At 45.0% G+C, this 27,733-nt stretch overlaps 2 protein-coding genes across 8 annotated transcripts in view; both read left to right on the top strand.

The window, feature by feature from the left end:
- Positions 1–12,485, top strand: part of LOC138823650 (lysine-specific demethylase 4A) — a 54,149-nt gene extending 41,664 nt beyond the window's left edge. For all 4 annotated transcript variants that reach the window (XM_070017103.1, XM_070017104.1, XM_070017102.1 and 1 more), the window contains 6 exons: positions 760–868; positions 1,184–1,369; positions 5,003–5,173; positions 10,820–10,939; positions 11,202–11,294; positions 11,432–12,485. In XM_070017103.1, the coding sequence (XP_069873204.1) occupies positions 760–868; positions 1,184–1,369; positions 5,003–5,173; positions 10,820–10,939; positions 11,202–11,294; positions 11,432–11,572 (820 nt within the window). In that variant the 3' untranslated portion in view covers positions 11,573–12,485. The remainder of the gene's footprint in view (positions 1–759; positions 869–1,183; positions 1,370–5,002; positions 5,174–10,819; positions 10,940–11,201; positions 11,295–11,431) is intronic.
- Positions 12,486–15,196: 2,711 nt separating this feature from the next.
- LOC138823648 (CMP-N-acetylneuraminate-beta-1,4-galactoside alpha-2,3-sialyltransferase) overlaps positions 15,197–27,733 on the top strand; it is a 184,330-nt gene continuing 171,793 nt past the window's right edge. For 2 of the 4 annotated variants that reach the window (XM_070017098.1, XM_070017095.1), the window contains exon 1: positions 15,198–15,377. The gene's annotated coding sequence lies outside the window, so the exon portion shown is untranslated. Of the gene's footprint in view, positions 15,378–22,317; positions 22,339–27,733 lie in introns of those variants that run through there. The other 2 variants (XM_070017099.1, XM_070017097.1) reach the window with 2 other exon arrangements.

The following is a 27,733-nucleotide window of genomic DNA, read 5'->3' as shown; positions in this document are numbered from 1 at the left end:
TATTTGGAGAGGGTACAGGTCCTCAAAGGGAACACTGGGATATTGAAGAGAGCTCAGTCAAGCCACCCACTCTTCCCCAAGTGCGTCAAGCAGCTCCTTTTCTTAGAACCACATTCTGCCATCTTAGTTTTTCTCATCTTTGTGTATGTCGGTTTCCCAAAATGTCCAGAACTTGGCTTAATCTTCTCTTAGTGTCCACTGGGCAGAGAAAGAAGGACTTGGTTGAGACTTTAAAGATAAAGGGAACAAGCCAGGTGCCAGCAGCTCATGCCTGTAATCCTAGCTACTCAGGAGGCTGAGATCTCAGAATCACGGTACAAAACCAGCCTGGGCAGGAAACTCCATGAGACTCTTATCTCCAATTAACCACCAGAAAACCAGAAGTGGTACTGTGGCTCCAGTGGTAGAATGCTAACCTTGAGCTGAAGAGCTGAAGGACAGCACCCAGGCCCAGAGTTCAAGCCCCACAACCAACCCCCCCCCCAAAAAAAAAATAGATAAAGGCCTAGCAAATGATTGAGGAGTGTGTGTGTGTGTGTGTGTGTGTGTGTGTGTGTGTGTGTGTGTGTGTGTGTGTGTGTGTGTGTGTGTGTGTGTGTGTGTGTGTGTGTGTGTGTGTGTGTGTGTGTGTGTGTGTGTGTGTGTGTGTGTGTGTGTGTGTGTGTGTGTGTGTGTGTACACCATCTGAAGGCCTACATTAGAAATGAAAGCCACAGGACCATGAACCCTGAGGTCACCGGGGCCTTTCCCTTTTGGCAGGTGGGTCCACGTTTCATGTGCCGTGGCAATTCTGGAAGCAAGGTTTGTCAACATTGCTGAAAGAAGTCCTGTGGATGTGAGCAAAATCCCCCTACCTCGCTTCAAACTGGTAAGGAAGAAATGGGCGTGTACACAGTACATCATTACATTACTGACAAGTCTGGGCAGAGGACAGCAGTGTATTTCTGCTTGGCCCAGTGGCTACCCTTATGTCTTGCTTCTGTCAATGATATTTACTCACAGTAAAAGTACTGGTAAAAGTACTGGTGGTTAAAGGAGAGATTGGAATAGGTTATGGGCACACTCTGTGTTTTGAGTGGAGGGTGGCTCTGGATTGCTTATATCTGTGCTTTGGGATGGGGAGCAAAGGAAGAGGCTTGTCTGTCAGTTCCTGGAATCATTGGCTCTCTTCCCCCATATACAGAAATGTGTCTTCTGTAAGAAGCGAAGGAAAAGAAATGCTGGCTGCTGTGTACAATGCTCTCACGGCCGCTGTCCAACCGCTTTCCACGTGAGCTGTGCTCAGGCGGCTGGAGTGATGATGCAGCCTGACGACTGGCCTTTTGTGGTCTTCATTACCTGCTTTCGGCACAAGATTCCCAATTTGGAGGTGAGGGGGGGGCGGGGGCACTTCAGTCCTATGCAAAGGCTTCAAGATTATTTTCTCTATGCCTTGCATTTATTGTGTCAGCATCGATTATCTCAATTTGATGCTCGATGGAGGATGCCTGCCAGTGAGTAAGCATTGGAGAAATGGCCCCTCTCCATGTCTGTTCCCTACCCGGAGTTGGTAATTCAGGGCCACCAAACTGCTTTGATCCATTGCTTTGGAGAAACCCCTTGAGGGTCCCAAGGTCATTAATCTAGGCGTCCTTTTTCTTCTGTAAATGTTGAGAACTGATAACCCTCGCTAGTTGGTATTAACTGCAGTACAACAAGGAGTTTTGCACTTCTTTAGATGGTGAAGTACATAGGATATATGGAACATTAACTAGAGGAGCAAGCAATGAGGTGGGCCTTCAGCAATCAGGAAGAATCAGGACTGGGAGAGTTCAGGGGTTTAGAAACAGGAGCAAGTCTTGGAAGAATAGTCATGCGAGGCCTGAGACTGTAGCTCTACAGTAGAGCAATTGCCTAGCTTGTACAAGGCCCTGGGTTAAATCCTCTGCACAAAGAGAAACAGACAGAGGCAGAGAGGGGAGGAATGAATGAGGAAAAGAAAAAGGGAAGAAGAAAAGAGAGAGACAAGAGATAGTCAAGATCAATGGTGGGTTGTGTGGTGATGTCACTTGAAAAATGAGTAGTGCCCCTGGACTGCCATACATGTCTCACATCTCTTCCATTGAATGAGGAGAACTTTTTAAATAATATTTTGATTTTGAGCTTTTTCTTGGCAGTCCTGGGGTTTGAACTCAGGACCATGAATTTGCTGATGCATTCTTTTGGTTTTTTTTTTGGTCCGGTCATGGGGCCTGAACTCTGGGCCTGGGTGCTGTTCCTCAGCTCTTCAGCTCAAGGCTAGCGCTCTATCACTTGAGCCACAGCGCCACTTCCAGCTTTTTCTGCTTATGTGGTGCTGAGGAATCGAACCCAAGGCCTCATGCATGCAAGGCAAGCACTTTACCACTGAGCCACCATCCCAGCTCCTGCTGATGCATTCTTTAAAGATTTATTAAGCATGTACTAAACACCAGGTACAACTTGAGCTAGAAATCCTATTTTTTTGACAGTTACTCAGGTGGTTGGTTGAGAAGAGGATTCAATAATCAAAATGTGAGGCAGAAAACCCAAGTTAGCTTGGGTGAAAGTGAAGTCAGAAATGGAAACATGCAGACAGAATCTGAGGTCCTGTCCAACCCTGAGATCCCATAACCCTGGGATCCCACACCAGGTAGAGTTGACAGGGCTTGTTTTACCCTGGAAATAGAGAAGAGGGACTGTAAATGGAAGGTGACTCCCTTGAGAGATGGGAAACAGCAGCCAGCAGGTAGCTGGAGATAGCTATGAGGGTGAGGATCTGGTTGTTTTTTATTTGTATTTTTTTTGGTCTGGTCATGGGGCCTGAACTCTGGGCCTGGGCTCTGTCCCTCAGCTCTTCAGCTTAAAGCTAGCACTCTACCACTTGAGCCACAGCACCACTTCTGGCTTTTTCTGCTTATGTGGTGCTGAGGAATCGAACTCATGGCCTCAAGCATGCAGGACAAGCACTCTACCACTGAGCCACCTTCCCAGCCCTATTACCAGCTTTAGTAGGATAGTTAAATCAATGTCCCACTGGAAATTGGGTTCTGGAGAGTCATCCACTTTCCTCTAAGCCCCAGGATGAAAAAAGTGAAAGCAACCAGTGGGAGGATAATAACACTCACGGGCTAGTCTAAAGAAGGCGGATCTAGTTTGGCCTCATTGAGTTATCCCAAAGGACAAAGCCTGGGACAGTGAGCTCAGAACCCAGTTCCCTGTTGGGAATGACAGCCATCAGCAAGTTACAGTCTGATGGAGGAGAGGATCCTGTGGTCTTTCAGCAGTGTGATCACTGTGGTGATCAGATGAACACAGGAGACAGCCAGTCCACAGAAGGAGCTAGTCTGTCTGATTTGGGCTAGTTGGTTCACTGGATCCTCGTTTTCATGAAGTATTTTGCTGAGCAAGAGAAGTGGTCAGTGGTATGGGTGGATCTTAGGTAAATGGTAAAATGAGGCTGGGGAGGAGTAAAAGCCTGAGAAACATCAAGTCCTAGCAGAGAAGGCTCAGGTTGGTCTTGGAACAAGAGCATGGATCTGAGCTGATTAGCAGTACTCCATGTGTTGTGAGGAAAATGAGGTAGTGTTGAGGGTTTTGTTTGCTTGTTTGTGCCAGTACTGGAGCTTGAACTCATAGCCTCATTCCCTTGCTTGGCATTTTCACTCACAGATGATGCTTTCCCATTTGAGCCATACCTTCAGTCGCACATTTGTGCTGATTAATTGGAAATTTGCCCAGGGTTGGCTTTGAACCATGATTTTCAGACCTCAGCTTCCTAGGTAGTTAGGACTACTGATATGAGCTTTTATTCTTTTATGAATTCATTCTTCAGCCAAGTGCGAGCCCAAAGCCCCTAAGTTCAAGCCTTAGTATAGGCACAAAACAAACAAAAACAAAAGAAATTCATTCTGAAGGTATTTATTAAGCATGTGGTGCAGTTGAAAGATACATCGGAAACTAGTTAATGCACAGTATGTCAGATGATGAAAAGTACAGTGGGTAAAAATAAAGCAGGCTAAAGGGAATGGGAGAAATAAAGAACGGCACCAGTGAGTAGGCACTGGGATATAAGACAGCCAGTGGGCTGATAAATGGGGAAAGGCCCGTCAGGTATAGAGAACAGCAGTGCAAAGGCCCTGGGGTAAGAGCATGGGTGGTACATAATGTCCAGAGAACAGCAAGAGCACTGGTTTATCTGGAATAGAGTGTTTAGGAAGATTTGAGAGCATGGTTAGACATGAACCTAATACTTGCTTTGTGATCCCATTTGTGTCAAGGATGAATTCTAAACGAGAAGGGTGCAGCTGAGGGCACTTGAGATGGCAGGTCCTGATAATGGGGAAAGTTAATTGTTCGGAGTTGCTGACACCTGGGAAACATGTCAGTGCCTGAGGGTAGAGCTAGTTTGTAGGTCAGGGTTGGGCATTGACTGGTCCTGGGTTGACTCTACTCAGAGACTCTGTACACCCAAGATCTGTGTATGGGGAGGCACTGTCAGGCTGGTTGCAGAGAAATCACAAAGGTATGTTTAGTACTGGATAAGGACCAGCTATGGGCTAGGAGATAAGGAGGAGCCAAATGTAAGGAGAATAATGCCTTATCTGGGTATCTAGAAAGGCCTGTATTTGTTTGTTTGTTTGGTCCTGGTGCTTGAACTCTGGCCTAGGCACTGTTCCTGAGCTCTTTTGCTTAAGGCTAGTGTTCTACCACTTTGAACCACAACTCCACTTCTGGTTTTCTGAGTAGTTTATTGGGGTTATTGGACTATCCTGACTGTGCTGGCACTGAAGTGCAGTCCTCAGATCTCAGCCTCCTGAGTAGCTATTTTTATAGGTGTGTGCCACCAATGCCCAGCTGAAAGGATTGTTTTAGTTCCACTCTCTTGTCCCTTCTATTTTTCCATTCCCACACTTATCCTTTCTCATGGGAGTGAGACTGAGTTAATTTTGGTGGGCAGGCCTGTCCACTCCATGAATATTAACCCAAACCTCTGTTTTTCCAGCGTGCCAAGGGGGCCTTGCAGAGCATCACTGCAGGCCAGAAGGTCATCAGCAAGCATAAGAACGGGCGTTTCTACCAGTGTGAAGTGGTCACACTCACCACGGAGACCTTCTATGAAGTCAACTTTGATGATGGCTCCTTCAGCGACAATCTTTATCCTGAGGACATAGTGGTAATGTCTGCAAGCAGCTTCTTGGGCAGTTTGATTGAGACTGGGGTATTTCCATGCTTGGTCGGCAGACTGGATATGGGTCTGCATTGCCTTCTCTAGCCAGGGCTTGTGGCTTTTTTAATCATCAGTCAGTCTCCAAACAAAATGATTTGTTTTGATCTTTCTTGCAAGGAATATTATGTGCTACTAGGGTACTCTGCTTTCTCTAGGAGCTTCTGGGAATTAACGTTTCCTGCAGTTTTTTGAAACATGCAGTATATTTTGATCTATACTATCCCTGAAAGTATCTAGTACAGAAGAAAATGTCCAAACCTTGGAATCAACGCAGTATGTCAATGCCAGCTTCATTGTTTCAAAGCTGTGCAACTAGGAGAATTCGCCTACTCCTCTAAGATGGGTGCCATTTAGGAGACGTGTGCAGTCTACCTTGGCTCTTCACAGTTGAGGATACAATTTTCCTGTAGACACCATGGCCTGCTAATGTTATCAATACCCTGAGTCAGAGGCCCTACCTGGCTCTGATCTTGAGTTTCCTGGCTCAGTGTTAGACTTAGTTTGAGTTTCCCCTGCCCCTATCCTGCCTTTTTATGAACTAGATACTAACTAGACTAGCACCAAGGTAGAGGAATAAAGGTTTTTTTCCTTTAACGAATTGGGTATTTCCACTGTTTATACACTTCATTAACAATTGTTCACAGCATGAGTACAAAGGTCATTGTAAAGGTGATAGTACTCACTGCAATAGTACAGTGGTGATTTATTATGCCCTGATATGCCAGCCACTGTGCTTAGTGCTCTCATACCTATATGAGAGACTCGGAGAAGTAGATGGTGGCCTTTCTAACTCTCCTTTTCTAAATTACTAAGGAACTCAAAGAGCTTATAGATATGTTTTTTGTTTTTGTTTTTTTGGTGCTGAGGACCAAACACAGGGTCTTACATTTGCCAGGCAAGTACTCTTTTACTGTTCTAAGTCCTCAATACCAAGCTTGTTTTTTTTTTTTTTGTGTGTGTGTGTGTGTATGTGGTTTTGTCTATCAATATTTAGCATATTAGAAATTAAAGCTAAGATTAACTTTTTTGCTTTTTTTGCTTTTCTTAGCTTTTTTTTTTCTCTTGAGAGAGAATCTACTTATCCCAGACTGGCTTTGAACTCAACAATCCTCCTGTCTTAGCCTTTCAAGTGCTGGGATTACATTTAAATACTACTGCTCACCCAGGCGCCAGTGGCTCACGTCTCTATTCCTAGCTATTCAGGAGGCTGAGATCTGAGGATCACAGTTCAAAGCCAGCCTGGGCAAGAAAGTCGATGAGACTCTTTTCTCCAATAAACCACTAGAAAACTGGAAGTGGCGCTGTAGCTCAAGCAGTATAGCACTTACCTTGAGCTGAAGAGCTGAGGGACAGCGCCCAAGCCCAGAGTTCAAGCCTCACAACCGACAAAAAAAAAAAAAAGTACTACTCTCAGCCCTTAATATCTACTTTTTTTTTTTTTGGTCCGGTCGTGGGGCCTGAACTCTGGGCCTGGGTGCTGTCCCTTATCTCTTCAGCTCAAGGCTAGCGCTCTACCACTTGAGGCACAGTGCCACTTCAGGCTTTTTTTTCTTTTTGCTTATGTGGTGCTGAGGAATTCAACCCAGGGCCTCATGAATGCAAGGAAAGCACTCTACCACTGAGCCACCTTCCCAGCCCTAATATCTATTTTTAATGAGAAATATGTTTTCTAAAATAAAAATAGCTGCTGGGAGGAAATGGCATCTTTTTCAAATTTCTTTAATTTCTTTAATATCATTTTCATGCAATCTTTTCATTAAGGTACAATGAGAAGGTTTCACTTCCCACAGATGTATCGTTAGAAAGGGGAAGAGTTTTTGTTGTTGTTGTTTTTGCTGGTTCTAGGCCTTGAACTCAAGGCCTGGGTGCTGTTATAAATTCCTTTTGCTCAAGCTAGCACTTTACTACTTGAGCTACAGCACCACTTTTGGCTTTTTTTTGTGATTAATTGGAGATAAGAATCTCATGGACTTTCTTGTCCAGTCTGGCTTGAACCAAGATCCTCAGAGTGCAGCCTCCTGAGTAGATAGGATTACAGGCATGAGTCACCAGCACCCAGCTGGGAAGAACTTTTTATTTTACTTATACATTTTAATTTATTTTATTTATGTGTTACTGAGAAATCAAAGCCTGGGCTCATGAATGCTAGACAAGCACTCTATCACTAAGCCACATCCCTAGCCCTGGGAAGAACTTTTTAAAAGCCCTTTAGGTATTTGTAATGATTGTTTTTTTTTAATAATCTACGCAAAACTCAACAAGAACAGGTGCTTTTTTGGTGTTGTGTGTGTGTGTGTGTGTGTGTGTGTGCAGTGTGTGTGTGTGTGTGTGTGTGTGTGTGTGTGTGTGTGTGTGTGTGTGTGTGTGTGTGTGTGTGTGTGTTCGTGTGTGTGTGTGTGTGTGTGTGTGTGGCGCGCGCAAAGCGCACGGCTAGCGCGCTTGCACAGCGTCTGCGCGGTGTGTGTGTGCGCGCGTGTGTGCGTGTATGCATGCATGCATGCATGTGCTGGTTCTGGGATTTGAACTCAGCCTTCTCATTTGGCTTTTTGACTTATAGCTCTTCCACTTGAGCCATGCCTCCAGGCCTGGCTTTTTCACTAGTTAATTGGAGATTAGTGCCTCCTGGACTTTTCTGCTCAGACTAACTTTGAACCTTGATCCTCAGATTTCAGCCTCCTGAGTAGCTAGGATTAAAGGAATGAGCTACTAGCACTTGGCTCTAAGTGGCTTTTCCCATTCCTGATTTTAAAACACTGTATTTTGGTCATTTAGAAAACACCAGTACACTGGGCTATATTCATCTTCTAAATGTTACATTTTATTATAAATACCAAAAATAAATCACATATTGTCACTCATTAGAAAACTTTAAATTCTAAATTTTGGAAAGCTTCATAGTGTTCCTATTGATGATGATACTTTTCTGAAATTCTAATTTATGCTTGCAAGTTTAAATTTTATTATTGGCAATAGATGACTGTCTGTTGGTTTCCATGAAGTAACAGAAGTGACAGGATCATTTCATTCATTCTTAGGAAGATGTCTGCCAAACTCGCAAGTCTCAATAACCATAGTCTGTCAGTCTTTTTTTTTTTTTTTTTCTTCAAATGAACTGTTACTTTGTGAAAAAGGAGTAGCTAGTGCAGTTCACATAATTACAACTTTTTTCTTTTGTAGTATTGGGGATTGAATCCAGGGTCTCAAGCATGCTAGGCAACTGTTCTACAACTGAGCTATACCCTAACCCTAACACCGGTGGTTTTCCTCCTGCATACTGTCATATGTGATCCAAAGTGTCTCACAAGTAATTAATCATTTAATACAATCACTTAAGCTTCATAATGTAACAACATCATTATTGTCCTTAAAAGTCACTGTGACAACAGGCTTTTTTTTTAAAACTGAAGTTTAACTCAGCCTCTATACTTGCTAATAAGGAAGTGCTCTGCCACTTGAGTTATTCCCCCGCTTCCACCTTCAACCCCACCCTTTGTGTTTATTTTTGTTAATTTATTTTTTTGTTGGTCATGGGACTTGAACTCTGGGCCTGGGATTAGAAACATAAGCTATCACATCTGATGAAACCAGACTGCTCCTTCCTTTAAATTCTGAGTACATGATGGTAAAGGATATAGTAATGAGAATTGTGTTTATTCCCAACCCTGTACTGTTGGTGCACACCATTAGTAGTTGTAGATTTTACACCACCACAGCAAATGTCACCACAGTGAAAAAAGGCTAGGGTTTTGATACTATAAAAATAATTGTATGGGGGCTGGGAAGGTGGCTCAGTGGTAGAGTGCTTGCCTTGCATGCATGAGACCCTGGGTTTGATTCCTCAGCACCACATAAGCAGAAAAAGCAGGAAGTGGTGCTATGGCTCAAATGGTAGAGTGGCAGCCTTGAGCTGAAGAGCTAAGGGACAGCACCCATGCCCTGAGTTCAGACCCCATGACTGACCAAAAAAAAAAAAAAAAAAAAAAAAATGTATGACTTCAAATGTCCCTTGATAATGTCTCAGAAGATTCTCAAGTTGCAGACTACCTTTTGAGAACTGCTCAGGGAAATGAAACTGAGTTGTGGGTTGTCATATGTTTAATTAAAACTTTTACCTCAGATTCTTTTGGGTATGGGTATACAGCAGGTTCATAGCATATATATATATATATTACCTACTCAACAAACAAATCAGCAGTATAGTTTAGAACCATTTCTACTTAGTAAATGAATTGGCAAACAGGTCAGAACCTTTCTGTTGTTGTTTTGTTTTGTTTTTTGCTGGTCCTGGGGCTTGTACTCTGGGCCTGGGTTCTGTCTGTGAGCCTCTCTGTACTCAAGGCTAGCACCCTACAACTTGAACCACAATGCCATGTCTGGCCTTTTCTGTTTCATGTGGTTCTGAGGAATTGAACCCAGAGCTTCAATGCATGCTAAGAAAGTACTCTACCACTAAGCCACATTCCCAGCCTGGTCAGTACGTTTTGTAACTATTTGTCATGTAGTATGATGCTCACCAGAACACCTTGTGAACAACATATGCCAATAGACTCACTTCCCTGTCCCCCAAATGTGTCCTTTTTTGGGGGGTAGGGTAAGGGTAGGGTGGGGTGTGCTTGTCCTGAGATTTGAACTCAGAGCCCGGGCACTGTCCCTGAGCTCTTTTGCTCAAGGCTAGTGCTCTACGATTTGAACTACAACTCCACATTCAGCTTTTTGATGGTTAATTGGAGATAACTGTTTCATGCACTTTTTTGTCCAGGCTGGCTTCAAACCATGGTCCTCAGATCTCAGCCTCCTGAGTAGCTAGGATTATAGGCATGAGCCACTGGTGCCCAGCTAAATGTGCACTGTCCATAGTGGACCTCCTAGGTTTATCCATCTGAGCTTTTTTTTTGGCCAGTCCTGGGCTTGAACTCTAGGTCTGGGCGCTGTCCCTCAGCTCTTCAGCTCAAGGCTAGCACTCTACCACTTGAGCCACAGCACCACTTCTGGCTTTTTCTGCTTATGTGGTGCTGAGGAATCGAACCCAGGGCCTCATGCATGCAAGGCAAGCACTCTACCACTGAGTCACCTTCCCAGCCCCCCCCATCTGAGCTTTGATTCAACCACCATGCATGCACATTGACCGCGACCACTGTACAAATTTCTGGGCCTGGGATATGTTAAGATTCATCTTAGCTTACCTTTGTAGTAAAAGTTATATATAATGCCAAGTCCCCTAATAGATGAGCCTTTCTTTTCTTACCTTGCCTGAATTTTAAGAACCTATTTCTTAAAATAGAATTGAGTACAATTCTAGCATTTCTTCTGGCACAGCCCTGGAGAACTCTAAGAGAAGGTCAGGTGAGAGGATGTGAGGAAGACTGCACTGCTCCTATACTCCTATTCTATTATAGCTGATCTTTTTTTCTCTGCTAGAAGCAGTAGTAGTAAGATGATTGGGGCAAACTCAGCCTTAGCAATCAGGTGTTTATTGTGTCTTTCAGCCTTACCTGGATTGATTTAGCAGGAATTTATCTTGGCTTCTTGAGTTGATATCAGTTGTCATTGTGCTCTTAGACCTTCCTTTCACTTTCTTTCTTCTTTCCTTAGAGCCAGGACTGTCTCCAGTTGGGTCCTCCTGCTGAAGGGGAAGTGGTCCAAGTGAGATGGACAGATGGCCAAGTCTATGGAGCCAAGTTTGTGGCGTCCCATCCTATCCAGATGTATCAGGTAAACAGAGGTTTTATCTAGGGAGTTGGGGATGGGATAGGCATTTGATCAATTCAACACTTCCTCTTGTGTAAGAAGTGTATCTTTGGTCTTGAGACAATTAGCTTCAGTTCAGTCTGTCAGTATGGTCTCAGGCCTGGCAAGCTGAGTCCAGGTTAGTAATGCATTCTTTTGGCTATGGAAAATTGCCACTGCATGGCAGACCAGGAGTAGTCAGGGATATCCTAGACAAAAGGCAAAAAGGCCTTTGTTTCCTTGGCAGGTGGAATTTGAGGATGGCTCACAGCTTGTGGTAAAGAGAGATGATGTATACACACTGGATGAAGAACTCCCCAAGAGAGTGAAGTCCAGACTGGTGAGTATGTGTTTTCTGTGTATCCCTGGCTATCCCTTCCTGGGAGGGGAAGGGATACAGGGTCATGTCCCTTTGGCTTTTTTTAATTAGTGTATTTGGCCACAAAGTGATAATTTGGTTTGTTTATTCTTCTTTAGTCAGTAGCCTCAGACATGCGCTTCAATGAGATTTTCACAGAGAAAGAGGTTAAACAAGAAAAGAAACGGCAGCGTGTCATCAACTCAAGATACCGGGAAGATTATATTGAGCCTGCACTGTACCGGGCTATCATGGAGTAGACACTTCCAGGGTCTAAGAGGTTCCCAGCCATCAAGGCGAGAGCACTCTGGGGTTCCACAACACAGCAGACACACGGAACTCAGAAGTCTCTAAAAATGAAATTGTAAAAAGAAAAGAATGAGACACTCAAACCCCATCATCTTCTCACCCCATCCTCATCGCATTCTGCCATAGGGAAATAACAAGCCGTTTTTGGACAGTTGGCTGCAGCCACTGATCTCCTGGCAGAGGGGCTGACACTGGAACGCTGTGACTACATCAGCCCCCAGTCCAAAAAGGAGATCAAATGTGCCGGCTGGGCTGGCTGCCCTGGTCTAGGACTTTGCTTCCTACCATCACTTGCACCGACAAAGCAGCGGTGCTGGTGTTTGATCCAACTCTCCTTTTGTATTTATGTGTGTGTGTGTGTGTGTGTGTGTGTGTGTGAGAGAGAGAGAGAGAGAGAGAGAGAGAGCATGTGTGTGTGCATGTGTATGTATGTTTGTCCGGACCAGTTTCTGCCAGCCCCTGGCCTTTACTTCTTTGCCTATGCAGGGCAAACAAAATGTGAAATTCTGCCCTCAGCTGAGCTGAGTGAGGGCCCCTGGGGTTTGGCTGGAGGAGGGTGCACCATCTGTCCAGGCTTGGAACTGTCTCAAGAGAGTGTTGGCAAAGCTGCAGTATTGAGATGCTAAGGAGCTGTTGCCACCTCTTTGTCCTCCTTTGAAGGGGACATAGGGGTAATGTGGTTTGTGCCGCAAACTTGAGGCACAGAGCCCCTGTGGACACAGTATTAAAGGGTGTGAGTGGGGAACACCCTGAAGAGGGGGTATTTTAATGATGAAAGCAGGCAGAGCCTGGTGGTTGATTCTGTCAACATAAAATTGCAATCAAGCAGGGGTTGGGAGGGTTTGGACAGGGGCAGGTGTGTAGATATGCTCTTGGTCAGGGTGGGAGGGAGTTGGCTGGGGGTGGGGAGGGTGGGACTAGAGGGCAGCACTGAAGGGGTTAAACGGGTTTTTGCTCCTCCTGAATTTGTTTGCCTGGGCCTAGGAATGGAGGGCTTCACACTTATATCCTATGTATACAAGAATGAAGTTTATAATACTTCCCCTTTTTTGTTACGTATGAACGCTATAAACCAAATTATTTTGAAAACTGGTGCATCACCTTGTCCTTAGCAATAAAATGTGTTGAGCAGAAGATTGACTGTGTCTGCCCCAACGAGCCCAGGTGGCTCAGGGTCAGGCTGCAAAGTAGTGAGTACTTGTGGGTTCTAATCTGTGGTAACTGTCAAAGGATGGGTCTCTTGTGGAGCACTATATTAGGTCAAGTGTGGTAGATCGTGGGGAGCAGGGGCCCTTCTGACTATGAGCAAGCACTTCTTTGTGCTTCCCCTTCTTTGGAGATGGCCAAGCGGAAGGAACAGAAAAAGGAACAGACTTCCAAGTCTTCTAACCATTGATCTACTTGCACCCTATTTGAATTTACTGAGCTGGTCTAAGTCCATACCAGCATCTATTCCCCACACATTCTAAAAGCAGTTTGAAAGGAGGTAATACAATGTAGATTCCTGAAAGAGCTTAGGTCCCAAAACATCTCCTAGTAGGGTTTTGAAATTGCTTGTAGAGTATCTTACCTGGAGGAAGACTCAGTTCTTATTTGGCATACCCTGAGGTCAAAGAGAAAGTCTACAGAGATTGACCTGTTGCCCTCCATTCTGGGATTCCCAGGGGATGTGGCTGGGAAGGCTGGGTAGATCAAGGCCTTCTGAAATGCTGAGTAGGTCTTAAGAGCAAACATCTTTGCAAGAGAGCAGAGTTAACCAAGCTTTGTCCACAGGGTCCTACCCCTCAATGGCTTTGTCCTTGCTGAAACATCTACAGAGTTTGTTTGTTTTGGTCGGTTGTGGGGCTTGAACTCTGGGCTTGGGCGCTGTCCCTGTGCTCTTCAAGAGCTCAAGGTGAGTGAGCACTCTACTGCTTGAGCCACAAACAGTGCCACTTCTGGTTTTCTAATGGTTTATTGGATATAAGAGTCTTATGGACTTTCCTGCCTGGGCTGGCTTTGAACCATGATCCTCAGATCTCAGCCTCCTGAATAGCTAGGATTACAGGTGTGAGCCACCAGCACCTTGCCACACTTTTTACCACTGAGCCACCTTCCCAGCCCATTGCCACACTTTTTAATTTTGGACAATGTCTTGCTATCTCAAGCTGGCCTCCAGCTCTCAATCCTGTCTCAGCCTCCTTAGTGTGCCTTCCTGCTTGACTTTCCACTTTATTTTGGTCAGTGTAAAAACCCTAAGAAAACATGTTCAAAGTGGTTATGAGACTATCCCAAATCAGTTTGTTTTGCTGCTAGGGATCTCTCCTGGGCTTTGAATCTTCTAAATAAGTGCTCTACCTTGATGCTATATTCCCACAAGCCTGGTCCATCCTCATCCCCTCCCATTTTAGTTAGGTGGGGTCCTCAGGAATCACCTCATCTGAAGGCAGAGAATCCTTGCCCTCTACCTGCCAGCAACACCTCTTCCCCCTCACTTTTTTTTTTTTTGCCCAGGGCAAATCATCTTATTAAGTTCTGGCATCCATAGGTGACAGTTTACAGTGTCCACCCCTTTTCTGGAGAATTAAGCTTTAAGTTGTGCCCTAAACGGATACTGCCAAGGGCTCCATGGAGGGAATGGGGGAAAGCAAGGCAGGGGAGTCAGGAGGAGACTCCTGGAGCTGCCTGTAGGGCTGCTTCCATGCTCTTTCTGTGTATCTTTCATTTTTTTTGTATTGTTATAAAGGTGATGTACAGAGAGGTTAGTTATGGAAGTCAGGTAGAGTACATCTCTTTTTGGACAGTATCTCCCCGATACTTGTGCTGTCCTAGTTTTCTCTCCCATCTGCACCCACAAGTTCTATAGTTCATTTTCCACATAGGGTGTAGTGAGTATACTGCCAGTGCTGCATTTGTTTACCCTTTCTCCCTCCGTTTCTGTGCCCCCCACCCAAAAACTGGAACGAAGGGGAAAACCTCTTCCCATTTCCTGGGGTTCATTTCGACAAGTATTACTTTAATGACCAGAGGCACGCATGTATTCCTAAGAATGTCCTCCTTTGGTGTCACTGTCCCCGTGCCTGCTGACCTCACGACTGGGCTGAGCCAAGGAGGGCCAAAGCCGTGGTCTGCAAGGAGCTATGTGTCCGTCCTGAAGGAGAGCTGAAACGTCCTGGGGCACGGGACGACCGTGCCCACCCGCCGCCCCTCGCCGTCGCGAGGAAACGGGCTTTCACGCCCTCGGATCATGGAGCCGGCCGGGGAGGTTTCCTCTGGGCGGCCAGCGGTGCATCGGAACGCACGAGGCGAGGGCGCCCTAGCTGCGCTGGCAGGCCAGGCCAGTTCCACAGGCCGGGGGCCACACGCCGCGCAACTTCGGCAGCTGGTCCGGGCAACGGGCCGGCGGGCGGGTGGGCCGAGCACACCGGCGCCCTCGTGCCTATTGGGCCTTTCCGGCTTGTGTCCGCCCCCTCCTTGCGGCGCAGCTTACTATTGGTCAACTCTGCGCCCCGCCCGGATCCAGAGCGCCCATTGGCTACGGGTGCCCGACCCCCAGTGAGGGTGCTGAGGCGGATTGGTGGTCTTACAGTCTTGGGTCGCGGCTGCGAGCCCCGCCCTCCGCTGCGTCCCCACTATGGCGGCGTCCATGCAGCCCACCGCGTCGTGGGCGCCCGCCGGGGTCCCCCGCGGCTGTCGCCGCCGCCTTCGCCGTCGCCTCCGTCTTCCCGCCCCGCGTGGGGCTGGGCGCCGTCTGCCCCTGCTTCCCTCTCCGCTGCGGTAAGGGCCTGTGGTGTGCGTTGCGGGTCGCGGTAGCGGCCGCAGCTAACGGTCTCGGCTCGTCCCTCTCCCTGGCTGCGGTCCCGGGCGGGACGCCGAGTCCGCGAGCTCCTGCTGGGGAAGGAGGTGTGGGGCACAGCCCGGTGGTCCCTCAGGCTGGAAGCCTGGCTCCTGAGCCACCCCCTGCGTGGGGGCTGCCGGCCCGAAGGCAAGGCCGCTCCGAGGCGGGCCGCGCGGTCCGAGGTCCCTAGCCTGCGGGACCCCAACGCGCTGCGACCCTTGGCGAGGAGGAAGGACGCGACCTTTCGGAAAAAGGAAGGGAAAGTCCAGGGAGAGCCTGGAAGGGACCAGCCTCGCTTGGGTAGCGGTTGTCATTGCTTATAGTCCTCGCTGACAGACCTGGGTCAATTTGATTGGCAAAGTACTTACTCTTGTTTCCTTTCCGCCTGGCACTTTCTCCTATTGTCTTCTCGTTGATCGTGTTTGCAAGAGAAAATATATTAGAGAGGAGAACAGGTTTGGTTAGGGAGAGTTTCTCTATGTTGATTTCCCTTTTACAACTTTGCCTTTTTTTTTATTAACCTCAATAAACCTCTTTTTTGTTTGTTTCTCTCACATTGGAAGAGGAAACAGTATTGTAATTAAATGGAAGAACAGAGAAGGCAGCTGCCATCCAGAAAGTAAAGAGTATTTAACCCACCATTCTGTAATATACTTTGAATTATCTTTACTACAGCTAGTTGGATATGAAGGTTGAAAACCACTAATTGGGTTATTGAAAGCTAATAGACGTCATGACATTTTAGGTTGTTTGCTGTATCTTTAAGTCAACAGGATTGAAAGGAAAGGAGAAAGAAATTATCACCAGATGGTAGTTTCAAATAATCTCTTAGGATATTTTGCAATTTTAACTTACTTTTCTCCAGTTCACAAATATAACGTGTATAGTAAGTTACTAATGGTGAAACAAGAACACCCATGTTCTTAGACAATAATTGGTTTGCTCAATCTGTCAAGTATGAGCTAAGTGTTGGCTGTAGGAAACTCCCACATTTCAGGTATGAAACTTTTTCTCATGGGCTTATAGTTGGGGTAATAAAGCACACACAAAAATGACTATAGAACTCCAAGACTGTAGTATTGTTAGGAAATCAGGAAAAGAACAAACACCTGTGTTTGAGGAAGGGTTCGCAGGGGAGCTGATGTTTGAGTTGGGCCATGAAGATAGGCCTGGCAGGGAGAAGGGAAGAGAATGGAACAGGGCGTGAGGATGGTAAGGGTGATTCCAGTGGGTTCTTATTGGAAAACATGAGAGATGTTTGTAGAAAAGGTTGGTTGATGGCATCAAATGGGGAGATGTCTTATATGGAGCAAAGGATACGCAAGTAGTGTAGTACTATGCTTCCTTGAAGTGTAACTAGAGCTATCACCAAAGAAACATAATAACACCTCTTTGACTGTTGTCACTTTTCTGGTTAATTTCAGTGATTTGGATTAATAATTCTCAGTCACCACAGAGCTGCATTTCAAGTTGTTTCTTGCCTTCTTTTCCTTCCCTTGTGTTCAATTGGTTGCAGGTGTTGATGATTCTCAGGTTTTGGTGCCTACTTCCTTCACTTCTTAATGTCACAGGGGATTTGTGGGCATTAATATTCCTCCCCCCCCCTTTTTTTTTGGGTCCGGTCATGGGGCCTGAACTCTGGGCCTGGATGCTGTCCCTCAGCTCTTCAGCTCAAGGCTAGCGCTCTACCACTTGAGCCACAGCGCCACTTCTGGCTTTTTTCTTTTTGCTTATGGTGGTGCTGAGGAATCGAACCCAGGTCCTTGAGCATGCAAGGCAAGCGCTCTACCACTGAGCCACCTTCCCAGCCCATCCCTCCCCCTTTTTTTTTTAATCCCAGAAACTCCCTAACATTTTTTTTTCTTTCTTCTGTCTTATGTATACTACCACACTTACCTTCAGTAGCTCTTCCCTGTTCGTTAGTTTGACGCAGGCCAGCCTGGCATAAGCAGTATGAGCAAATACATTTATTGCTATATCCTTATATTTTATTGTGTTTCCCAGGTCAATACTTGATTTTTGTGCTTTGTATTTTGAACTCAGTGTCTTTATTCATGTTGACTTTTTCTTTTCTTTTCTTTTTTTTTTTTTTGTCGGTCATGGGGCTTGAACTCTGGGCTTGGGCGCTGTCCCTGAGCTCTTCAGCTCAAGGCTAGTGCTCTACCGCTTGAGCCACAGCACTACTTCCTCTTTTTTTTTGTCGGTTGTGGGGCTTGAACTCTGGGCCTGGGCGCTGTCCCTAGCTCTTCAGCTCAAGGCTAGTGCTCTACCACTTGAGCCACAGCACCACTTCCAGTTTTTTCTGCTTATGTGGTACTGAGGAATCAAATCGAGGGCCTCATGCATGCAAGGCAAGCACTCTACCACTGAGCCACCTTCCCAGCCCCATGTTGACTTTTTCTATCTTACATGATCCCCTTGAGTCTCTAATGACTGTTATTACTTAAATTTTAGGGCCATTGATGGAACTTCTTTTAAACCACTATAACTAGAGTCTGCTCTCCCCTTTATTTGTCTGATTGTTTTAGTCAGTCATGGGGCTTGAACTCAGGGCCTGATCACTGTCCCTGAGCTCTTTTGTTCAAAGCTAGCACTCTTCCACTTTGAGCTACAGTATCACTTCTGGTTTTCTGGTGGTTAATTGGAGATAAATGTCTCATGGATTTTCTGCCCAGACTGGCTTTGAACTGTGATCCTCAGATCTCATCTTCCTGAGTAGCTAGGATTACAGGCATGAGCCACCAGCACCCAACTTTGCTCTTTCCTTTTTGAGATAAGGTCATGCTGGCCATGCTGAGATAAAGTCTAGGCTGGCCTTGAACTCAAGATAAAGTGCCCTCTAAATCCCCTAGCTCTGGAGTTACAGATGTGTACCACCATGCCTACTTTAGAGTTTGTCTTCTTGCATAAGTGCCTTAATCTCTTTTCTGTGCATAGCATATGACTCAAGTTTCTTCAGGACATAAACTGCCTTCTCTCGGTTTGACATAGTACTTTATAGTAGGTACTTGACAAGTATATTTTATATCAAAAATAGCTTCAGACTAAGATTGATGTGAAGAAAGTCCTTTGTGCAAACAAAATGCCATAAATATGAAAATAAAGTTTTCTACATAAGAGAATCTCTTCTAGAGAAATCTGCTATATTGGCCTTGATAATTTTGATTAAGCTACATTTGCACAAACTGTAAGTGGCTTAACAGAGATTAAATTGACTTCCCATTTATGCTTCAAGAGTACATAGGGAGGGTTGGGAATGTGGCTTAGTGATAGAGTGCTTGTCTAGCATGCACGAAGCCCTGAGTTTGATACCTTAGTACCACATGTGCAGAAAAAGCTGGAAGTGGCTCAAGTGGTAGAGTACTAGCCTTGAACAAAAGAAGTTCAGGGACAGTGCCCAGGCCATGAGTTCAAGTCCCAGGACTGGCAAAAAAAAAAAAAAAAGTACATAGGGAGCTCTGTTCCTCACAGTCACTCAGGGAGAGAGCCATATGGGAAATTAAGTTGGTGTTCCAGTGGACTCTGGCTATCTGTCTCAATGTGGCACAGGCCACATTTAACTTTATTTATTTATTTATTTATTTATTTTTGCCGGTCATGGGGCCTGAACTCTGGGCCTGGGCGCTGTCCCTCAGCTCTTCAGCTCAAGGCTAGCGCTCTACCACTGGAGCCACAGCGCCACTACTGGCTTTTTCTGTTTATGTGGTGCTGAGGAATCGAACCCAGGGCCTCATGCTTGCAAGGCATGCACTCTACCGCTGAGCTACCTTCCCAGCCCCACATTTAACTTTAAAGCAAGATAGAGAATTGTATTAGCATATGTCTTGCAAAGAACCAAAATTATTTGGTGAACATTACTAATGACTAACGTCTTCTGTGGGTGTCATGATTCACTGAAGATTAGAGATAGTAACTCATATGGTCTTCTAAAACAAGTGCATTGACAAAAGTAAGAAAGAATAGTTCTAACTAGGCATATAAGGGTGGATTCAGAGTCAGAACTCAGAAGCACTTATTTTAAATGTAAATAGGTTAAGGCCAATAATACAGGGCAGTATATCATATTCCAATTTTGACAGTCACTTCTGAGGGTATTACTGTTTTACAGCATTCTTAATAGTGCACATAGTAATAGTCTTGAGGTCCGAAAAATACAAAGGTTAAGTAAGCTGAGTGTGTGGCTTATGTCTGTAATTATAGCACTTGGGTGGTAAAGGCAGCAGGATTGAAGAGTTTGAGGCTAATCTGGACTATGTAGAAAGTTTCAGGCCATGGGCTGAGAAGGTGGCTCAGTGGTAGAGCACTTGCCTTGCATGCCTGAGGTCCTGGGTTCGATTCCTCAGCACCACATAAGCAAAAAGAGAAAAGCAAGAAGTGGCGCTGTGGCTCAAGTGGTAGAGTGCTAGCCTTGATCTGAAGAGCTGAGAGACAGCGCCTAGGCCCGGAGTTCAGGCCCCACGACCGGACCAAAACAAAACAAAACAAAAAAAAGTCTAGGCCAGCCTAGACTATATAAAAAAAATAATGGTCTCTGCAGGCACTGGTAGCTTATGACTGTAACCCTAGCTACTTAAAAGACAGATCTGAGGATCATAGTTCAAAGCCAGCCTGGGCAGGAAAGTCCAAGAGACTTTTATCTCCAATTAAACATCAAAAAGCTGGAAGTGGAGTTGTGGCTCAAGTGGTAAAACATCTGCTTTGAGTGGAAAAGCTAAGGGACAGCTCGTAGGCCCCAAGTTCAAGCCCCGCCCCCAGTACCAGTATGCTCTCACACACACGGATTAGACTAGCAAACTAATATTTGAGGAGATTTTACTTTTGAAAAATATAGAAGCAGGGCTGGGAAGGTGGCTCAGTGGTAGAGCGCTTGCCTTGCATGCCTGAGACCCTGGGTTCGATTCCTCAGCACCACATAAGCAAAAAGAAAAAAGCCGGAAGTGGTGCTGTGGCTCAAGTGGTAGAGCGCTAGCCTTGACCTGAGGGACAGTGCCCAGGCCCAGGATTCAGGCCCCACGACCCCCCCCCCAAAAAAAAAAAAAGAAAAAGAAAAGAAAAAATATAGAAGCAAAGTGCTGCTGGTTCAGGAAATAAAATATCTGTATTTCTATCTTGGCTCTGTCACTAACTGGCTGGCTGACCTTTGAGCAAGTGTGGTTTTTTGAAGGAGTTTGGGAGGAAGTTCAGTGGATTGGGGCCAGGGCTTTTTGCAAGTCCTGTATCGGAGTCCAAGTTTCTTTTTTCTTTTTCTTTTTTCTTTTGGTCGGTTGTGGGGCTTGAACTCTGGGCCTGGACACTGTTCCTTAGCTCTTCAGCTCAAGGTGAGTGCTCTACCACTTGAGCCACAGTGCCACTTTTGTTTTTTGGTGGTTAATTGGAGATAAGAGTCTCACAGACTTTCCTGCCTGGGCTGGCTTTGAACTGTGATCCTCAGATCTCAGCCTCCTGAGTATCTAGGATTACAGTTGAGCCACCAGTGCCTGGCCCAAGTTTCTTATTCTTGAGCCCAAGTTTCCTTATCAAAGAAAAATGGGAAAAGTGGTGAAGGAAAATCTCCCAGATTTCCCTCCCTTTTTCACCCTTTCTTGCACAGCATTCCTGCTGTACCTTTTAAAATATTCACAGTTAAGTTGTATACATGCCTTATTACCCATTGCTTATACTAACCACTCATATATATATTTTTTTTTTTTGGTTGGGTCATGGGGCCTGGGCACTGTCCCTCAGCTCTTCAGCTCAAGGCTAGCGCTCTACCACTTGAGCCACAGCGCCACTTCCGGCTTTTTTCTTTTTGCTTATGTGGTGCTGAGGAATCGAACTCAAGGCCTCAGGCATGCAAGACAAGCGCTTTAACCACTGAGCCACCTTCCCAGCCCACCACTCATATTTTTGAACAAAGGGCTCAGTGTCAGGCTCTGTGTATTGTGACACTATGCACTAAGACACTAAGAGCCAAGAGCTAAGTGTCTGGCATCAGACACATACTTGTAATCTGCTAAGACCTGAAGAAAGTAAACCAGCAGTTATAATACTGTAAAACCTCTGTTTTACAGTTCCAAAATTTCCTGGGGAAAGATGTCCAAGTCCTTTATGTAAAATATGGTAATGTTTTCATACAAGCTACATATAATCTTCCTTATATAAATGTTATTCTCTGTTCTTTAAAGAATAGTGTTAAAAAAAAAAAATCTGTATAGCCTGGCGTGGTGGCTTACACCTGTAATCCTAGCTACTCAGAAGGCTGAGATCTGAGGATCACGGTTCAAAGCCAACCCGGGCAGGAAAAGCCGTGAGAGCCTTATCTCCAATAAACCACTTAAAAAATGGAAGTGGCACTGTGACTCAAGAGGTAGAGTGCTAGCTTTGAGCTGAAGAGCTGAGAGACAGCGCCCAAGGCCCAGAGTTTAAGCGCCACAACCACCACCACTAACAAAAAGCCTATACATATTTAGTACAAAAGCATTTTTTTCAAATATTTTCCACCTGTAGCTAGTAGAATACAGAGCCGCAGATATGAAGGACTGATGACCTTATAAAGAAGGGAGTGACTTAGGGTCTTGTGGGATTTCCTAAAAGTGGCATGTGTCACATTGGGAATATAAATAATAGTTTTCTAGAGAAGTTCACAGCTAACCTATCTTGAAGAACCAGCAGTTATTAGATGGGTGGATGTGGGTTTAAGAGGCTTTTCATACAGGAAGCAATGTGTGTCAGGGCTTAGAAACACAAGAGTGTGGGTATATCCTGAGATCACTTGTTTGGCAGAAGTACACAGTAATTTTGGGCACAGTATGAGAGTGAGGCTGAAAAAGTCGATTAAGAACAGATTGAGAAGGGCTTTGTAAGTTGGGGAGTTACAAACTTTATGCTGAAGGTGATTAGGGACCACTGAAGGATCTGAAGGTAGGAAATGACCTTATCAGCTTTGTCTTTTAAAAAGGGAGGGTCATTTTGTGGGATGAGGTTGAGTGGTGAATATCCTATTTTCCTGACATGGGAAGTTCTGAGGTTTGCAACCATAGTATCATGTCTGCTACAGAGAGCTATAAAATATTTATGAGAGATTAGAATCTGGTGAGACTGGAGAGAAGGATACAGTCAGGCTTGTGCAGTAAGATGAGGGGTGGATGTTTCTTGCCCAAGTATAGACAAGAGTCAGTCACTAGACAAGATTTTTAGTAGTTAGCTTGGCCATATGACCTTGGGTAGGCTATAAAATCTCTTTTGCCTTCTTGCTTTTCAAATTCAAAAAATGGGCATAAAAAGTCCTTCCTTAACAAGGTTGTTCTGGGAAATTAGATGTAAAAAGCCTGGTTCTGTGCTGTTAGATAAAGAACTTCTTTTTTTTTTTTTTTTTGGTCAGTTATGGGGCTTGAACTCTGGGCCTGAGCTCTGTCCTTCAGCTCTTCAGCTCAAGGCTAGTGCTCTACCACTTGAGCTACAGTGCCACTTCTGGTTTTCTGGGTTTATTGGAGATAAGAGTCTCATGGATGTGCCTGCCCAGGCTGGCTTTGAACCAGGCTGGCTTTGAACCGCGATCTTCAGATCTCAGACCCCTGAGTATGAGCCACTGGTGCCCGGCCAGATAAAGAACTTCTTAAAATAAAAAATAATGATTTTTGCACTTGGGAGCTGGTGGTTCATGTCTGGAATCTTAGCCACTTAGGAGGCTGAGACCTTGAGGATTGTGACTCAAAAGCTCCCTAGAGAATCCATCTTCATTTAACCAACAAAAATCCAGGCTGGAGTATGCCTTAAGTGATAGAGCACCAGCTGTGAGCAAGCAAGCTGAACTCTGTATCAGAGATTTTTTTCCCCTAAAGCTTAGTGTATCATTAGCCTTAAACCTAAAGTAACCACTGCCTATTTTTGCTTTTTATTTATACCTTCTAAATGATTGATACTGCTGCTGGGAGTGTTCATCACAGGGAATTATTCTGAGATCAAGAAGGGAGAATTAAGGGCTGGGAATGTGGCTTAGTGGTAGAGTGCTTGCCTAGCATGCATGAAGCCCTGGGTTCCATTCCTCAGTACCACATACACAGAAAAAGCCAGAAGTGGTGCTGTGGTTCAAGTGGTAGAGTGCTAGCTTTGAGCAAAACAAGCTCAGGGACTGTGCCCAGGTCCTGAGTTCAAGCCCCAGGATTGGCAAAAAAAAAAAAAAAAAAAGAAGAAGGGAGAATTGAGATGCATTTCATATCAATTAAAACAGTATTAATGCAGCAGTTTATATATGTCTATCCACTATTCCCAGTCTTGTTCAGAGGTGACATAAGCGCACATGCACACTTTCTTGCCACTAATGTTACTATAATACGTTCATGGCTTGGACTACTAAAACACTTGGCTTTTTTTTTTTAAAGTCAATTAAAAAAAAAAAAGATTAGGGGGTCAGTTGAGATTTGTTTCCTGTTACATTCCTCCCTGGTCATCTTGGCTTGACGTAATGACCAGAGTTGCTTTCCCCTGAACTGTAGAATTTAATTTACGTTATTCTTATTGAATGCAATCTGTTGTTTCCTTTTTCCTTGATGTCAGTTTTTCCTGCAAAATAATTGAAAGACAGCATGTTAATTAATATGCCTTTAACAGGACTTTATACCATGAAAACCTTCTGTTTGGACTATGTTAAGCAAGTTAGGAAATTAAAAAAAAAATTTTGGGGGGGATTATCAGGCACTTTTTTACTTGAGCCATTCTTCTCAACCCCCTAGTTGAGAAATTCTGTAATTAAGCTTTTAAAGTAGATGGTGGTGATTCTCAGATTCTTTTGACTTCTGGATCCATTTAAACATTAAAAATGACTAGATCTGATCTTTATGAACTTTTTTTCTTTTTCTTTTGTACTATTATTGGGGCTTGAAGGACTTGTGCTCTTGCTTGACTTTTTCACTCACAGTTGGAGCTCTACCGTTTGAGCCACATTTGCAGTTAAATTTTTTTGCTAAGCTCTCAGATTTGTCTGCCTAGGCTATCTTTAAACCACAATCCTCACATTTTAACCTCCTGATGACCTGAATAACAGTCCTGAGCACCTGACCTTGATTTTAATAAACTTAACCACATTGATGTTGTTTTGTTCCACATAAGCCTCAGCCAGGGAAGTTGTGAGTGGTGGCACCACCCACTGCTCTCAGTACTTGGAGCTTTTTCCTGAGCCGCCTTTGTCAGAGGTGGCTTCTTCTCTCCCCCCCCCTTCTCCTCCCCCCCCTTTTTTTTTTTTGCCAGTCCTGGGGGCTTAAACTCAGGGCCTAGACACTGTCCCTGAGCTTCTTTTGCTCAAGACTACCAATCTACCACTTGAGCCACAATGCCACTTCCAGCTTTTTCTGTTTCTGTGGTACTGAGGAATCAAACCCAGGCTTTATACATGGTAGGCAAACACTCTACCACTAAGCCACATTCCCAGCCCATGCCAAAGGCTTCTGATAGAGGGACTGTATGTTATGGAAATTCAAGATTGGACAAGCTTATAAATGAAGGTTTCAATATTTTCTTTCAATACTCTGGTGAATCACTGGGAGATGTCAGTCCTATTTGAAGATAGATGGCCTGGACTACTAAAATGGCATCATCTTGCTCTTGGTTCAGCCCTGTCCTCTCTGTCTTTCAGTTTGCCACTTAAGCATTCTTTCTGAAATACAGATCTCAATTGTTCATCCACTTAATCCTTACTGTGTTTCTCTACTATTAGTGGTATAAAGCTCAGACTGCTTAGGAATAAGGCTTCTCCTGGCCTTTATGACTTCAGCTTCCCAATCAGTTTAATTCAGACTTTCCTGAATCTTAGAGTTACTAATTACCATCATTTTGTAATGTCTGAACCTCATTTATCCTTTAAGCGTGTACATCACTGCTGCTGTGGGCAGGTACCTTGTGTTCCTGCCCTTTTACTCAAGCATATAATAATGGCTTTTACTGCACTGATAAGACAGCTTAACTTTTAGCATAGCTCCAACATCCTTATTCTGCAGTAGTGGAACATGTTTTTTTCTATTATATTTTTTCCTTGCTTTTCCCTTACAATATGAACAAACAATATGGAACCACTACATAGACTGAAGACATAACTCTCAGACAGAATAGCAATGAAAGTCTATTCTAATGATGGCCTTTACATGATTCTAATGTGCTATGCTGCATTTACAAGAAAGGAGAACTATGATAACATCAATAATTAAGCTGGGCACCAGTGGCTCACGCCTGTAATCATAGTTACTCAGGAGGCTGAGATCTGAGGATCGAGGTTAAAAGCCAGCCCGGGCAGGAAAGTCTGTGAGACTCTTATCTCCAATAAACCACTAGGAAACCGGGAGTGGCACTGTGGCTCAAGCAGTAGAGCGCTCGCCTTGAGCTGAAGAGTGCAGGGACAGTGACCAAGCCCAGAGTTCAAGCCCCACAACTGACACACACAAAAAATAAAATCAATAATTAAAAAAAAATAGTGGGGCTAGGAAGGTGGCTCAGTGGTAGAGCGCTTGCCTTGCGTGCCTGAGGCCCTGGGTTCGATTCCTCAGCACCACATAAGCAAAAAGAAAAAAGCTGGAAGTGGTGCTATGGTTCAAGTGGTAGAGCGCTAGCCTTGAGCTGAATTGCTGAGGGACAGTGCCCAGGCCCAGAGTTCAGGCCCCACAACCGGACCCCCCCAAAAAAAATATAGTAAAAAAGAAAAAAGAAACCACAGGGGCTGGGAAGGTGGTTCAGTGATAGAATGCTTGCCTTGCTGCATGCATGAGGCCCTCGGTTCGATTCCTCAGTACCACATAAACAGAAAAAGCCGCAAGTGGGGCTGAGGCTCAAGTGGTAGAGTACTAGTCTACAGCTGAAGAGCTGAGGGACAGTGCCCAGAGTTCAGGCCCCATGACTGACATAAAGAAAGAAAGAAGAAAGGAAGGAAGGAAGGAAGGAAGGAAGGAAGGAAGGAAGGAAGGAAGGAAGGAAGGAAGGAAGGAAGGAGTACTAGAATTTGAACTCAGGACTGACTGTTTGATAGACAAATACTCTTAGCACTTGAGTCACTACTAGTCCAATTTGTGTGTGAGTGTGTGAGAGAGAGAGAGAAAGAGAGAGAGAGAAAGTACATGTGCCTCTGCAGGGCTTGAACTCATGGCCTCAGCTCTTCAGCTCAAGGTAAGTGCTCTATCGTTTGACCTTCGCTTTTTCACTCAGTCCTGGCACTCTACCACCTGAGTCACAATACTATTTCTGGTTTTTTGGTTATTAATTGGAGATAAGAATGTTATGGACTGCCGGGCGCTGGTGGCTCACGCCTGTAATCCTAGCTACTCAGAAGGCTGAGATCTGAAGATCGTAGTTCAAAGCCAGCCCGGGCAGGAGAGACTGTGAGACTCCTATCTCCAATAAACCACCAGAAAACCGGAAGTGGCGCTGTAGCTCAAGTGGTAGAGCGCTCGCCTTGAGCTGAAGAGCTGAGGGACAGTGCCCAGACCCAGAGTTCAAGCCCCACGACCGACCAAAAAAAAAAAAAAAAAGAATGTCATGGACTTTCCTGCCCAGATCTCAGCCTCCTGAGTAGCTAGTGATGCAGGAGGGATTCACCAGTACCCACCCCTCAGTCCTTTTTGTGTTATTTCCAGATTAGGTCGGCATTCTCCAGCATCCCTGTATCTATGACCTCTATTATAGCTGGGACAATATAGGCAGCAGCCACTAGGTGTAGCTTACTGATTTAGGTGAGGTTTCCATAGGTTTTTGCTTGGACTGGTCTTGAACTTCCAAGTAGCTTGGCTGAGACAGTTTAACCCATCATTAATTTTTTTTTCTGGTACAGAGGCTTGAACTCAGGGCCTCAGGCTTGCTGGGCTTTATTGCTCACAGCTGGTGTTCTCCCACTTGAGCCATGCCTCCAAGCCATGCTGGTTAATTGGAGATGAAGACTTCTTCTATTTGGGCTGACTTTGAATCTCTATCTTCCAGGTCTCCTAGATTCTCCAGGTCTTGACATCTTTAATAGCTAAGATTACAGTTATGAGGCCCTGGCACTTGGCCATTAAATCTTTTCTTTTCTTTTCTTTTCTTTTGGTTGGTTGTGGGGCTTGAACTCTGGGCCTGGGCACTGTCCCTTAGCTCTTCAGCTCAAGGTAAGCACTCTACCACTCGAGTCACTGTGCCACTTCTGGTTTTCCGGTGATTAATTGGAGATGAATCTCACAGACTTTCCTGCCCAGGCTGGCTTTGAACCTGATTCTCAGATCTCAACCTCCTGTGTAGCTAAGATTACAGGCATGAGCCACCAGTGCCTGGCCCATTAAATCTTAATATGTTATTTTGCTTCAAT

This window comes from Dipodomys merriami, unplaced genomic scaffold, assembly GCF_024711535.1.
Source record: "Dipodomys merriami isolate MVZ:Mamm:240054 unplaced genomic scaffold, mDipMer1.0.p SCAF_121, whole genome shotgun sequence".
Lineage (NCBI taxonomy): Eukaryota > Metazoa > Chordata > Mammalia > Rodentia > Heteromyidae > Dipodomys > Dipodomys merriami.
Note: the sequence above shows the minus strand (reverse complement) of the source record. Positions and strands in the feature narration are given on the sequence as shown.